The sequence below is a fragment of the Haliotis rufescens genome, unplaced genomic scaffold (assembly GCF_023055435.1).
Source record: "Haliotis rufescens isolate VD_foot unplaced genomic scaffold, xgHalRufe1.0.p SCAF_41, whole genome shotgun sequence".
NCBI lineage: Eukaryota > Metazoa > Mollusca > Gastropoda > Lepetellida > Haliotidae > Haliotis > Haliotis rufescens.
The window spans coordinates 2,060,124-2,072,806 of NW_025964124.1; the positions used below are offsets into that span (position 1 = coordinate 2,060,124).

Genomic DNA, 12,683 nt, shown 5'->3' on the forward strand with positions numbered 1-12,683 from the left:
TATACCCCCCTCTTCATGAGGTATCATAATAATATTTCTACTGATTTTGTCTGGTTTATTTTTCCATATAAAACGAAAACACAGTGTTTCGAGTTTTTTTATAAATCTTTCACTTAGATTTGGTAGAGTTGATAAAAGGTGGGTTAGTTTAGGTAAAATAAGACTTTTTAATACAGTTATTCTACCAAATGGGGTCAGGTCACGTGCTAACCAAGGGTTCGTGATGATTTGTAAACTTTTAAGTTTGTCTTTGTAATTTCTTTCTACCATGTCTGCCAAATTGTGTGTAAAAATAACACCGAGAAGAGTAAAACATTTTCTTGACCAATCTAAATTCCAACTTTTGCACAGTTTTATCAGAGAAGCGTTGTGAGCCAATCCACAACACTTGCGTTTTGCTTGTGTTAATTTTCAGGGCTGAAAAAGACGGATATGTTTGAAGAGTTTTCATGGTGTTTTGGAGGCAATTTTCAGTTCCATCTTAAGTGAGATATGTGTCGTCTGCGAATTGGGAACTTAGATATTGTATCTCATCGATCTTAATTCCGTTTATATTTTAATTAGTGTGTAGAATAATTGCCAAACTTCAAGCGCATAACAAGAATATATAAGGAGATAACGGGTCACCTTGTCTACATCCTCTTGTTAATTTTACAAAAATCTGAACCAAAACCGTTAACTAAAACACTAGATTTTATATCGTGATATAATGTTGATATCCAGTGCTTAACTGAAGTCCCAAAATTTAAAAAGGTCAAAGCTTCACGTACGAAAACCCAATTAACTGAATCGAACGCCTTTTCAAAGTCTATAAGTAACAATAACCCTGTGATTTCAATGCATTCAGTAAAGTCCATAATATCATAAATTAATCTAGTGCATTCTCCAATGTACCGTTTTGACATAAAATCTCTTGGATCTTCGTTAATTATTGTTGGCAGAACTTTTTTTATTCTATTTGCTATTGTTGCTGATGCTATCTTATAGGTGACATTTAATGGTGAATTTGTTCTCCAATGTTTTAAGTTCTTCTTGTTTAGGAATGCATGTTATTTGACCCTGCTTTTGACTGACTGATAATTCTCCTCTTTGGAAACCTAGGTTCAATGATCGTATCAGATATTTATGCAGATCTAGCCAGAAAAAATTGTAGAATTCTGCTGTAAATCCACCAAGACCCGGACTTTTATCATTTTTCATATTTTTCAAATATGTTAAAACTTCGTCATTTTGTAACTCACCTTCAAGGCCAAATTGTTGTGGTGTGCTTAGTTTTAGAATATTAAGGTCTTTAAACATATCATCTAGGTCTACGTTTTTACATGTCTGTTTCGTGTACAACTGTTGGTTATATCTCTGAGTTTTTGTTTCAGTCAAGGTATGTCCATTCTTTGTTTCTAGCTTAGCTATAGACTTATTTATATAGTTCCTATTTTCTAAGGATAGGAAGTATTTTGCTGGTTTTACGTCCGTTTCTCTCCACGATCGCCCGAGATCGCATGATTATTCCTTCTGTTTTTATGTTATTCATTTCTTGCAGTTCAGTGAGTGAGTGAGTGAGTGAGTGAGTGAGTTTGGTTTTACGCCGCATTTAGCAATATTCCAGCAATACCACGGCGGGGGACACCAGAAATGGGCTTCACACATTGTACCCATATCGGGATTCGAACCCGTGTCTTCGGCGTGACGAGCGAACGCTTTAACCACTTGGCTACCCGACCGCCCCTCCAGTTCAGTGTTTGCCTCTTGAAGTTTCTTTCGTATTTCGTTTTTAATTTCTATATCCTTTTAGGTGTCTAGATTGATTTGCAATTATTCGATACGCTTTTGTAAGTCGTTTTCTTTCTGTTCTCGCTCGGGGCGGTCGGGTAGCCTAGTGGTTAAAGCGTTGGCTCGTCACGCCGAAGACCCGGGTTCGATTCCCGACATGGGTACAATGTGTGAAGCCCATTTCTGGTGTCCCCCGCCGTGATATTGCTGGAATATTGCTAAAAGCGGCGTAAAACCATACTCACTCACTCACTCTGTTCTCGCTCTCGTTTCCTTTCCGAGGAGTATTTTATAGTTTGACCTCTTATCATCAACATTAGTGTTTCGAAAAAAAAGTTGGTAGTCTATATTAAATCTGTCATTCCCTTGTTCATCAACACCTGTTTTATATTGTTCTATTGTTTTTTTATTACGTCTTTAGTTTTTTCGACAAAAGTTTTGTCGTTTAGTAGGGAATTATTAAACTTCCAATAGCCTCTTCCTCTCTCGATACTATTAAATTTTAACGAGATCCAATGTGTAGAGTGATCTGGTCTGTTAGCAGGGTCTATACCAACTTTATCTACGGATTTGTCAAGGTCTCTTGACAACAAGAAGTAATCTAATCTGGCTTGTTTTATGGGTTTGGTTTGTCTCCTCGTCTCTCGTCTGGGTTCATATCTCTCCAAGGGTCAAAAATAGTTCAAGGATTGTTCTACTACGAAGTCTAATATTTTCTGGCGTTTGGGTTGTTGACGTTTTTATAGTTATACAAATCAATGTCTGGGTTTTGGATAAAATTCCAATCTCCGCAGATGGAACAGTAGTCCGACTCAAACTCATTGACAATATCTATTATTTTTCGAAGACTGCTGGCGTGTCGGTATCTGGACCGTACAGGTTGATTAGAGTAAATGGTTTTTTTCTCTTAATTGCGTTTTAAGAGCAAGAAAATTACTAAATTCATTATCATGAACTTCTTTTGATATTCTAAATTCAAAGTTTTCTTCAAACATAATAGCTACCCCTCGGGCGTCACTTTTATAACAACTAAATATACAATGTTTTGATCCCCATTCATGTTTAATTTTATCTTCTATGTTCTCAGTGAAATGGGTGACCTGCAGGCAATATTTGCTTTTTGCTTTTTAAAATTTTGAAAAACATCTGAACGTTTTTTGTTGTTGTTCAGGTCTTGGCAGTTTGTGCTGATTGTTTTTATATTGTCAACCATTATCTGATCTTGCATTGTCATAACTTTGCATGTGAACTCGATAGATGAGAATATGTTGTTTACACGGTCTATTTTGCAGCAAGAAAGGAATGAAAGAACAAGAAAGTAAGAAACAGATAGGAAACAAAAAATACATTTACTCGCTGATTTAAGCAGAGCTTTCTTATGGTTATGGGAAGAGTTGTGTCCTTTTTGTTCATGTTTTTTTGTGTTTAACGCCACACTCAGCACTCAGCAATATTCCAGCTATATGACGGCGGTCTGTAAATAATCGAGTCTGGACCAGACAATCCAGTGATTGATATCATGAGCATCGATGCACCCAATTGGGATACGATCGCATGCATCAACCAAGTCAGAGAGCCTAACCACCAAATCCCGCCACTCGCCTCTTACGACAAGCTCAGTCACTTCTGACCGCGAACGTGGGTTGCTGAAGACCTATTTTAACCCGGATCTTTACGGGTCCGTCTCTATAACGGGGACATAATTTGAAATACATAACCGGCTACTGATAACCCATTTCAACACTGACACCGCTTCCTGTTATGAACATGTAACAGGTGGAATGAGCGCTGACAAGATGCCAGATTACATGACCTAGGGCTGTGCACGAAGTCATCACTTTGATAGGGAGTGGTTCATCCGGCCTCGGTGTTTTTAACCACGTGGGGGAACATTGGTTGTATACGGACATTTTCCAGGAGCTACGTGAAATGAGTTTCAGCAGGCTAGTGTGAATATAAAAGGCAAGTTTAAACATAATTAATAACCTTATTAGAACTGAATGTTGAACATGAACTCATTGTGAGTAGGTCATGGGTTTGTACCCCGTCACCCCGTGTCGTCCACATTTGTTTTGTTGGCACCATCCCGTTCCAATGGGTTTCACCAAAGCGGCGAACGTCTGAAATCTGCATCACTTTGGGGTTGCTTCCCATATAAAGCTGATACGCCGTGGTATACTGGAATACTGTTAAAAGTGCCGTAAAAATCCAACTTCCTCCGTGACTCCCATGGGCCGGTATGTGGTGTCGTGGTGACGTATCTATTGCAGTCAGCTGATGACAGGGGGCCATGTATAACTCACAGAAGTGAGTGAGTGAGTGAGTATGGTTTTACGCCGCTTTTAGCAATATTCCAGCAATATCACGCCGGGGGATACAAGAAATGGGCTTCACACATTGTACCCATGTCGGGAATCGAACCCGGGTCTTCGGCGTGACGAGCGAACGCTTTAACCACTCGGCTACCCGACCGTCCCAAATTACAGAAGTCAATGAGCTCAGTGCAGGGACAAAGCCTGCAACTGCCTGATATTTAAGCCACGTTCTCCTTGCCCCCTACATACTTAATCAAGACACAACACCATTAACATTGGAATACGCTGTGTGATACACGGCCGATTTGCATATAGTCAAAGACAACGATATACATTTATACACATTTGTATATACATGGTAAGCAATCTGCTATAAATATTTATATTTTGCTGAAGCCCGACACGTAGAAGCACATATAAAAACTTTTATAAGAACACCCTTGAACCGTGTTCCCTCAACGGATGCAGCACAGATACTGGAGGGTATACAGTATACTCATGACATGTATATGCAAGTTCTAACAGAAATACTAACAATTCATGAACATCATGCTACAAAAGAATGTTATAATTTATTATATACAGTGCAACTCGCATAGTATATGCAGTATTGTCAAAGCTCTTCCGCTTAGTATATATGGTCTTATTTTGAAGATATGTGATATAAGGGCTCTGCAGCAGAATGATAGTTTTAACAGATTTACAAATAACACATCATGCATAAAGCAACACTGTATTATAAAGGCCCGCCGGCCAAGCAATATAATTGCATCCAACAATGCACACTTTCACAATAAAACAATGCTGTATTATAAAGGCCCGCCGGCCAAGCAATATCACTGCATCCAACAATGCACACTTTCTTAATAAAAAAACGCTGTATTATAAAGGCTTGACAGCCAAGAAACGCGACTGTATCCAACAATGCACACTTTCACAATAAAACAACGCTGCATTATAAAGGCCCGCCGGCCAAGCAACAGCGCTGTATTGTAAAGACTCGCCAGCCAAGCAATAAAACTGCATCCAACAATGCACACTTTCTCAATGAAGCAACTCTGTATTGTAAATACTCGCCAGCCAAGCAATAAAACTGCATCCAACAATGCACACTTTCTCAATGAAGCAACTCTGTACTGTAAATAGTCACCAGCCAAGCAATAGCATCACTTACAACAGTACACATTACCCCCAAATGTGCATTTCATTTCCACATGACACATGAAGTCAATAAATCATAAAATGAGAAAAGAATATATTGCTTATACTATATAGATGTACATAGAAAACCTATAAGAAACAAGTGTGAGGCCGTGCATGCACAGATAGCGAGAGATGGCAATTCAAAGTTGTACCACCCTTAAAATACTCCCTTAATCACGCCACCAAGGGGCACATAATCACCTTGATTGTCGACATACCGCTAGGAGAAAATTATTTCTATCTCATTCATTCTTTAAACGAGGGAAATATTATTTCTCCTTGCCTCCTACATGTGTACATACTTAATCAAGGCGGGGCGGTCGGGTAGCCGAGTGGTTAAAGTCTTCGCTCGTCACGCCGAAGACCCGGGTTCGATTCCCGACATGGTTACAATGTGTGAAGCCCATTTCTGGTGTCCTCCGCCGTGATATTGCTGGAATATTGCTAAAAGCGGGGTAAAACCATACTCACTCACTCACTTAATTAAGACACAACACCATTAACATTGGAATACGCTGTGTGACACACGGCCGAGATGTACAAAGACAGTTGCAGGCCTAAGGAAAATGAAACTTTCATTCTGTTATCAATACTATCTTTGACGTAACCATCTTCAGCGTTTTCGCTTCTCCCACGCCCATGTCGTTTAAACATTCGATCTGGTATACAAATATTTGCAGCTGTAGTAACATCACCACTGCGTAAGCTATGCAGACCATACTTCTTGATATTGTCAACAAAGGGAGTTAAAGCATCAATAAATTGTTCCCTAACCTGGTATAAGACAGTGGAACATTGTCCGTTCTAAGAACATAGCCTGAACGACATTTGCTTGCATTCCTGAATATGTACTGATCACAATCAGCTTGTAAATAATACGACCATGTGTGACTTATGAAACAAAATATCAGATCGAGATATATGAATTAGTTCTGCAGATCTTAAAAATCCATTAAAGATGCATTTATCATTTTTTTTATCAAACAAACGTTCAAGTATATCAACTGTGATTGGCTCCTTTTTAACCACTGGCTTAGACAATTTGCGCCTAGCTCCTTCCAGAACATTCTTGACAAGGCTATTTTCAGTGGGACTCTCTAGTCCAATGTTACAATGAGCATGCCTGAAACTACAAAATGCCGTTAACACTTGTGATAATGTTTCACTCTGTTGCACAACAGACAACAAACAAATAGCACAATGGAAATGCAAGACAGGTAACTGATCACACATATTATTTGCGTTTTCCCACCTTTTCCAACCAGGGGGCACGGGTGGCCCAGTCGTCTAAGGCGCCTCGATTTGTTGTGCAGAGTTGCGTCCCTTTGGCACGCCAGAAACCTATGATTTTGGGTTCGAATCACGGTTCGCCCCGATTATGTTTCTAGGTTTGTCAGCACCATACCCGTGCTCGTGGGTTTCACCGATGTGGTAAAAGTCCGAGACCTGCATCACTTCGGGTTTTCGTTCCACATTAAGCTGACACGCCGAGATATAACTGGAATACTGTTAAAAGCGGCGTTAAACCCAACTCACTCACTCACTTTTCCTACCAGCAAATCCAGCTATTTTTTTATAAGTAGAATCTGCCCTGGCCCGCACCAACAACCCTGGTATACAGATGTCCAGCTTAACCATTCAAAGGGAGTTTATCAAGTTCATCACTATGGGCATTCAGAAGGATATATAAACACACAACAAAATATAACATAAAATACACATAAAAATGCAAATCGTGTTCACCGAACAAACCGCCTTTGATTCTGCTTGCAACATAAGCTACTTTGGCCCTAGGGAAATATATTTGATCTTTGATTTGCAAAACACACTCAGAATTCACATATAACAGTGGCCAAAAGCCCGCTGAATGCCTCTCTGGGACGACCAACGTTCAAACCGCACGACACTCTTCCATGTGTTTGATTACTCGCAGTAGCAAACAAATAGGGGGAACACCCCAACTAATTGTACCTCTCCAGTTGACGGTGAAACAGTCCACTTCCTGCCATCCAGGATTACTGAAACGAGAGTTAAACTGGACAACTTTTGTGTTATGATATGAAGCGAGCCTATCAACTTGATGGGGTTCCCATTTCTCATCTAGTTCCTGAAATCTTATTTTTGGAAATACCCCAACCATCAATTAGCTTGCTAAGATAGTCAGCTTGCATGTTCTCATAGCGAGCAATCCACTGGAGATGGAGCTCAACACTGTCCTGTAAACATAGATCAAAGAGCTGCAAAGCAAGCGATTGTGATTGGAACTTCATACTACCTTTCTCAATAACAGATACAACATGTTGACTGTCAGTATACCATTTGACTCTCTGATGACCTAGGGTTGCAACGAAGCTTTGGAAAACCATAAACATTGGCTTGTATCCACCAATACACCAATCTTTTTGTCACTGCTGTCTGCACAATCGTTCTAGAAATATACCTATGTATATTGCGACGCCAAAATGTCAACTGCTTGATGCTAGCATCTGTATATAGAAGTTGTACAACTTGTCCTATCACTAATTTCATAGAAATTAATTGACCAACAATTGATACTACAGATCTAACCGATACACGTTTAGTCTTGTATTGTCAAAGTTTAGTGAGTGAGTTAGTATGGTTTTACGCCGCTTTTAGCAATATTCCAGCAATATCACGGCGGGGGACACCAGAAATGGGCTTCACACATTGTACCCATGTCGGGAATCGAACCCGGGTCTTCGGCGTGACGAGCGAATGCTTTAACCACTAGGCTACCCGACCGCCCCCAAAGTTTAGTAATAGCTTGTTTGACCTTGTCAACCTTCCTGAGAGGTACAGTGATAATCATGGAAGTAGTAGCGAAACCAAGCCATTCAAGAGATTGCGACGGTAGCGAAAGCTATTTCTCAACTTTAGGAACAAATCCTGAACAAAGCAGATCACTCTTTATATCACACCCTGCTGTCTGCGCTCCAATATCCATAGATACAGATAGAATGCCGTCGTCTAGGAAGGTAACTCATCTTATGGCCATCAAACCTCCACTTTTTGACTAGCTGTCTCATGACTTTCGTAAAAACATATGGAGCATACGTCAAACCGAAAGGCAAAACCAAGAACTTGTAGCAGCATATTCTACCTGCTTCGTTAAGCCAAGCAAAACCATAACAATCAGTTTGAGATGTAATGATGTCTATATGATGGTATGCTGATTGATATGATGGATATCAAATTTTATCAACCAATCTTTCATATTAATATATGCTAATGTGGTCTACCAATCTTCATGTTTAATACTCTGCTTGAAGATATATTTGGTTGGTTGGTTGGTTGGTTTGTTGTTTAACGCCGCACTCAGCAATATTCCAGCTATATGACGGCGGTCTGTAAATAATCGAGTCTGGACCAGACAATCCGGTGATTAATATCATGAGCATCGATCCACGCAATTGGGATCGATGACATGCATCCACCAAGTCAGCGAGCCTGACCACCCGATCCCGTTAGTCGCCTTTTACGACAAGCATAGTCACTTTTTACGGCAAGCATGGGTTACTGAAGACCTTTTCTACCCCGGAATCTTCACGGATTGAAGATATATTTATTCACTCTGCTAAGATCAAGGATTAAACGTGTTTTGTCCTGACGACTGTACTGAAACAGACAAAGGACTAACAATACAAGGAGGAGCAACACATTGGTACATCAGATGCTCACCAATAGCCTGCGAGACACAATCTCAGTGTTTAATAGCGGAATTGTTATTATGAAAATTAGGCGGCGGCGTAATGAACGGAATTATATATCGATTAGCAATCCAATCATTAACACACTGAGATGCACCTATCTGACGCCAATACTGTTTTTTACTTTTGAGACGGCCCCTGACTAAGAATTCAGTTGTACCTTGTTCATACTCAAAAAAACTATCTGTGAGCTTGCTATCATTGATGACAAAGTTATCATTGAAATACTTAACTGACAAATCTTGACCAGAACTACTGGCGTTGCTGACTTGAGGCAACCTGTCCGCCGGCTGTCGCCCCTTGACCTGTTCCGAAGTAAGGGCAGTCTTTCACAAAGTGAGAGAATTCGCCGCATGCGAAACAGGCCCCTGATCTTTGCCCTTTTCCACGAAAAAGCTGGTTGGTGATTGGTTGCATATGATGTAAAGTAGAACCAGGCTGAACAGCAACGTGCACGGGATGGGTGACAGTCGCCGATCGTCTTGACCTATTTGTAGAGTACGGCGCTTGCCTGGCACGTTTCTGTTTGAGTTTTCGGACAGCTTTGCTTTCAGCTCTGTTGATACGTTTGTCGTCATCGGAATCATCCGTCAGCTCATGTGAAACAGTTCTTAACCGTTTCTCACTCACCTTCAGATGTATCTGCTATTTTGATAAGCTTGTTCCTTCTGTTGATCCTGTCGTGCTCCAATTAACGTTACAGAAACTTCTGCTTTCTCCAGACGTGAAGATTGGATATCTCCCAGAATTTTATTGAGACAATCTATACTTTCCTCATTAAAGTTAAACTGAATTTCCCTCAAGGAACACTGTGATCCGACAACCTCAGATGTCGCCGACCAGCTTGTCGTCCTGTTCTCCAACCACGGCATCGACAAGCACGACTTCAGTGGGCACAGGGTCATCACAATTGGCGTCATCGTGAGTGGAGGCGTGTCATTTTCTCTGATGAAAGTCGCTTTTGTGTCTCCCATGCAGACGGAAGAGTCAGAATTTGGCGGCGTCGAGGTGATCGTTTCGCTGACAGAAACATTGTGGAAAGGGATCCATGGGGTGGACCTAGCGTCATGATATGGGCAGGGATTGGACTTAATGCGAGACTTGGACCCATGTGCTTTCTGAATGTTGGTCAAGGTCGGGGACACGGCGTCACTGCTCAGCGGTATATCGACCAAGTGATCAGACCCCACGTTTTTACATTTTTTGCACAACATCAACAACACATTTTCCAACAGGACAACACTCGTCCCCATGTTGCAAGAGCTACCATGGCCTTTCTGCAACAACACAACATCCGTATTCTACCGTGGCCAGCCCTCAGCCCTAATCTGAACCCCATCGAACACTTGTGGGATGAGGTTCAAAGGCGTCTGCACAATGTGCGCCCAGTCCCTACAACTGCCGATGAATTACGCACAGCTGCTCTGGATGTGTGCAGGAGGATCCCTAGGGCCTTCACAAATCGTCTGATCCACTCAATGTACAGGAGATATGTGATCAATGCTAATGTTGGTCACACCAGGTATTGACTGACATTTTGGGTATGGACCCGAAACTGTGTAAGCCCTTAACATTTGAAAAAAACAATTATGTCATCTGCCTTTTAATCCATTAAACTATCTTCAGTCAAATCTTTGTCAATCTTGCCCTATTAGTATTTCTTGTCTTTACAGTTGAAAATAAATAACATGTATACTGCATACTTGACTTGCGTTTCTTTTGCGTGTGAGTATATAAATCTTTAATTTAAAGACGCCCAAATACAACTAGGCCATGGGATGTACTATCTCGTTATCACTCCTGAATGCCCCAATAAAACTACTATCTACTGGTTTTAACATCTACACATGGGAAAAAAACTAATCCAAAATATTCTTGTAAGTCCTATCCAGTCCAAACCACAATAACTAACATTCTGCTATGTAACCGAAATCTATTTTTATTTCAGAATTCATCTGTTGCCTCCTGTGATCCCCTGACCACCATGGTATCATTCCGTAGATGGTCTCCGTTGCTTCTCGTGGTCGCCGGTGCCTTCTTAATGCTGTTCTTTGAACATGTGGTCCTTCCTCACTTCTTATACAGGACAGCTGATACTAGCCGGTCATCCTCTTCCAAGACCACCCCCAGTACTGGTAAAACCTTGGTGTATAGATTCAATGGAAGGAAAATAGAACAACTTCATGATTTCTGCACATGGTCAGTTAATTTTGATTGTGTTCCTCTGAAGTCACAATCAGGGGAGACACCGATCCATATACACGACATAATGGTTGATCACTGGGTTTCGAAAGACATAAAACTGAAGGGAGCGTGGGAACCTGGCAACATCCACCTCGTTCTGTCAGAATTAAAGAAGGACCCTGAACTTGGCTTCCTGGATCTAGGATCTCATGTCGGTGCCTTCTCCCTGTCTGTGGCCAAGTTTGGGAGGAAGGTGGTGTCTGTGGATCCGCTCATAGAGAATGTCCAGAGGCTGTGTAAGTCCATCCAGAAAGGAGGCTTCACAGACAGGATGACAATCCTATTCAATCCACTTGGGGCTAACCATTCCCTCGTGAGTTTCAAGCGCGAAGATGGCAACGTTGGAGGGACAAGTGTTGTAGCACCCAACGGGTCTTCTTCTCAATCCCCCTGTGACGAGTCCACTGACTCCTATACTATAACCCTAGATGATACGTTGCCCTACCTGCCTTTCAAGAAAGCATTTCTTAAAGTGGACATACAAGAGTATGAATATTATGTTCTCAACGGTACAGACAGATTTTTCAAAGAGATAGAAGTTCCTGGAATTTTAATGGAATGGGTACTCATGAAATCCGACATTAATGGTAAGAACCTGGTTGATTTGTTATCTGGACTGAAGTATTCTGCATATGAACCACGTATCGGCGGCAGGAAATTAGACCCGAATCAGTACCAAAGCTGGCCATTTGACGTCCTATGGAAGAAATAAAAGCAGTTAGACATTCTCAGATTCAGGAGTGAACAAGCATCATTTTCATCTTAAAAGACCCATGAAGATTCCGGGGTAGAATAGGTCTTCAGCAACCCATGCTTGCCGTAAAAGGTGACTACGCTTGTCGTAAAAGGAGACTAACGGGATTTGGTGGTCAGGCTCACTGACTTGGTTGATGCATGTCATCGATCCCAATTGCGTGGATCGATGCTCATGATATTTATCACTTGATTGTCTGGTCCAGCCTCGATTATTTACAGACCGCCGTCATATAGCTGGAATCTTGCTGAATGCGGCGTGAAACAGCAAACCAACCAACCAACCATCTTAGAAACCATTTAACCAGTGCATTGTTGGCCATTTCAGTTGACGTTTGTTTGTTGTTAAACACAACACTCAGCAATGATCCAGCTATACGACGGTAGTCTGTAAATAATAAAGTCTGGCCCCGGAGAATCCAGTGATTGACATCATGAGCATTTAAGACCAATTCAAATCCTGATCTTCAAGGTTGACATTAGACATTTTGGTTGACGAGTGTCGACCGACTTCATATGTGCGTGTTTCTGTTGAGATGTAGTAGGTTGAATCAGTTCTTTCTCTAAAGGCTCAGCCATTCACAGCACATGCAACCCCATATTTTCATTCACAATATAGAATGCATATTAAGGGCGATTAAATATTTTGAACACCGTCTGTACGTTGAGT

The 12,683-nt window shown here is 41.2% G+C and overlaps 1 protein-coding gene across 2 annotated transcripts; it reads left to right on the forward strand.

Moving 5' to 3' along the window:
- Positions 1-3,583: 3,583 nt before the first annotated feature.
- On the forward strand, positions 3,584-12,148 carry LOC124125304. Of its 2 annotated transcripts, none has more exons than XM_046488587.2 (2): positions 3,584-3,732; positions 10,965-12,148. In XM_046488587.2, exon 2 carries the CDS (start codon positions 11,001-11,003, stop codon positions 11,970-11,972), a length of 972 nt encoding a protein of 323 aa, XP_046344543.2. In that variant the 5' UTR covers positions 3,584-3,732; positions 10,965-11,000; the 3' UTR covers positions 11,973-12,148. The 2 variants fall into 2 exon arrangements, with proteins under 2 accessions (XP_046344543.2, XP_048238768.1); XM_048382811.1 differs by having other exon boundaries at positions 3,603-3,719.
- Positions 12,149-12,683: the final 535 nt, after the last annotated feature.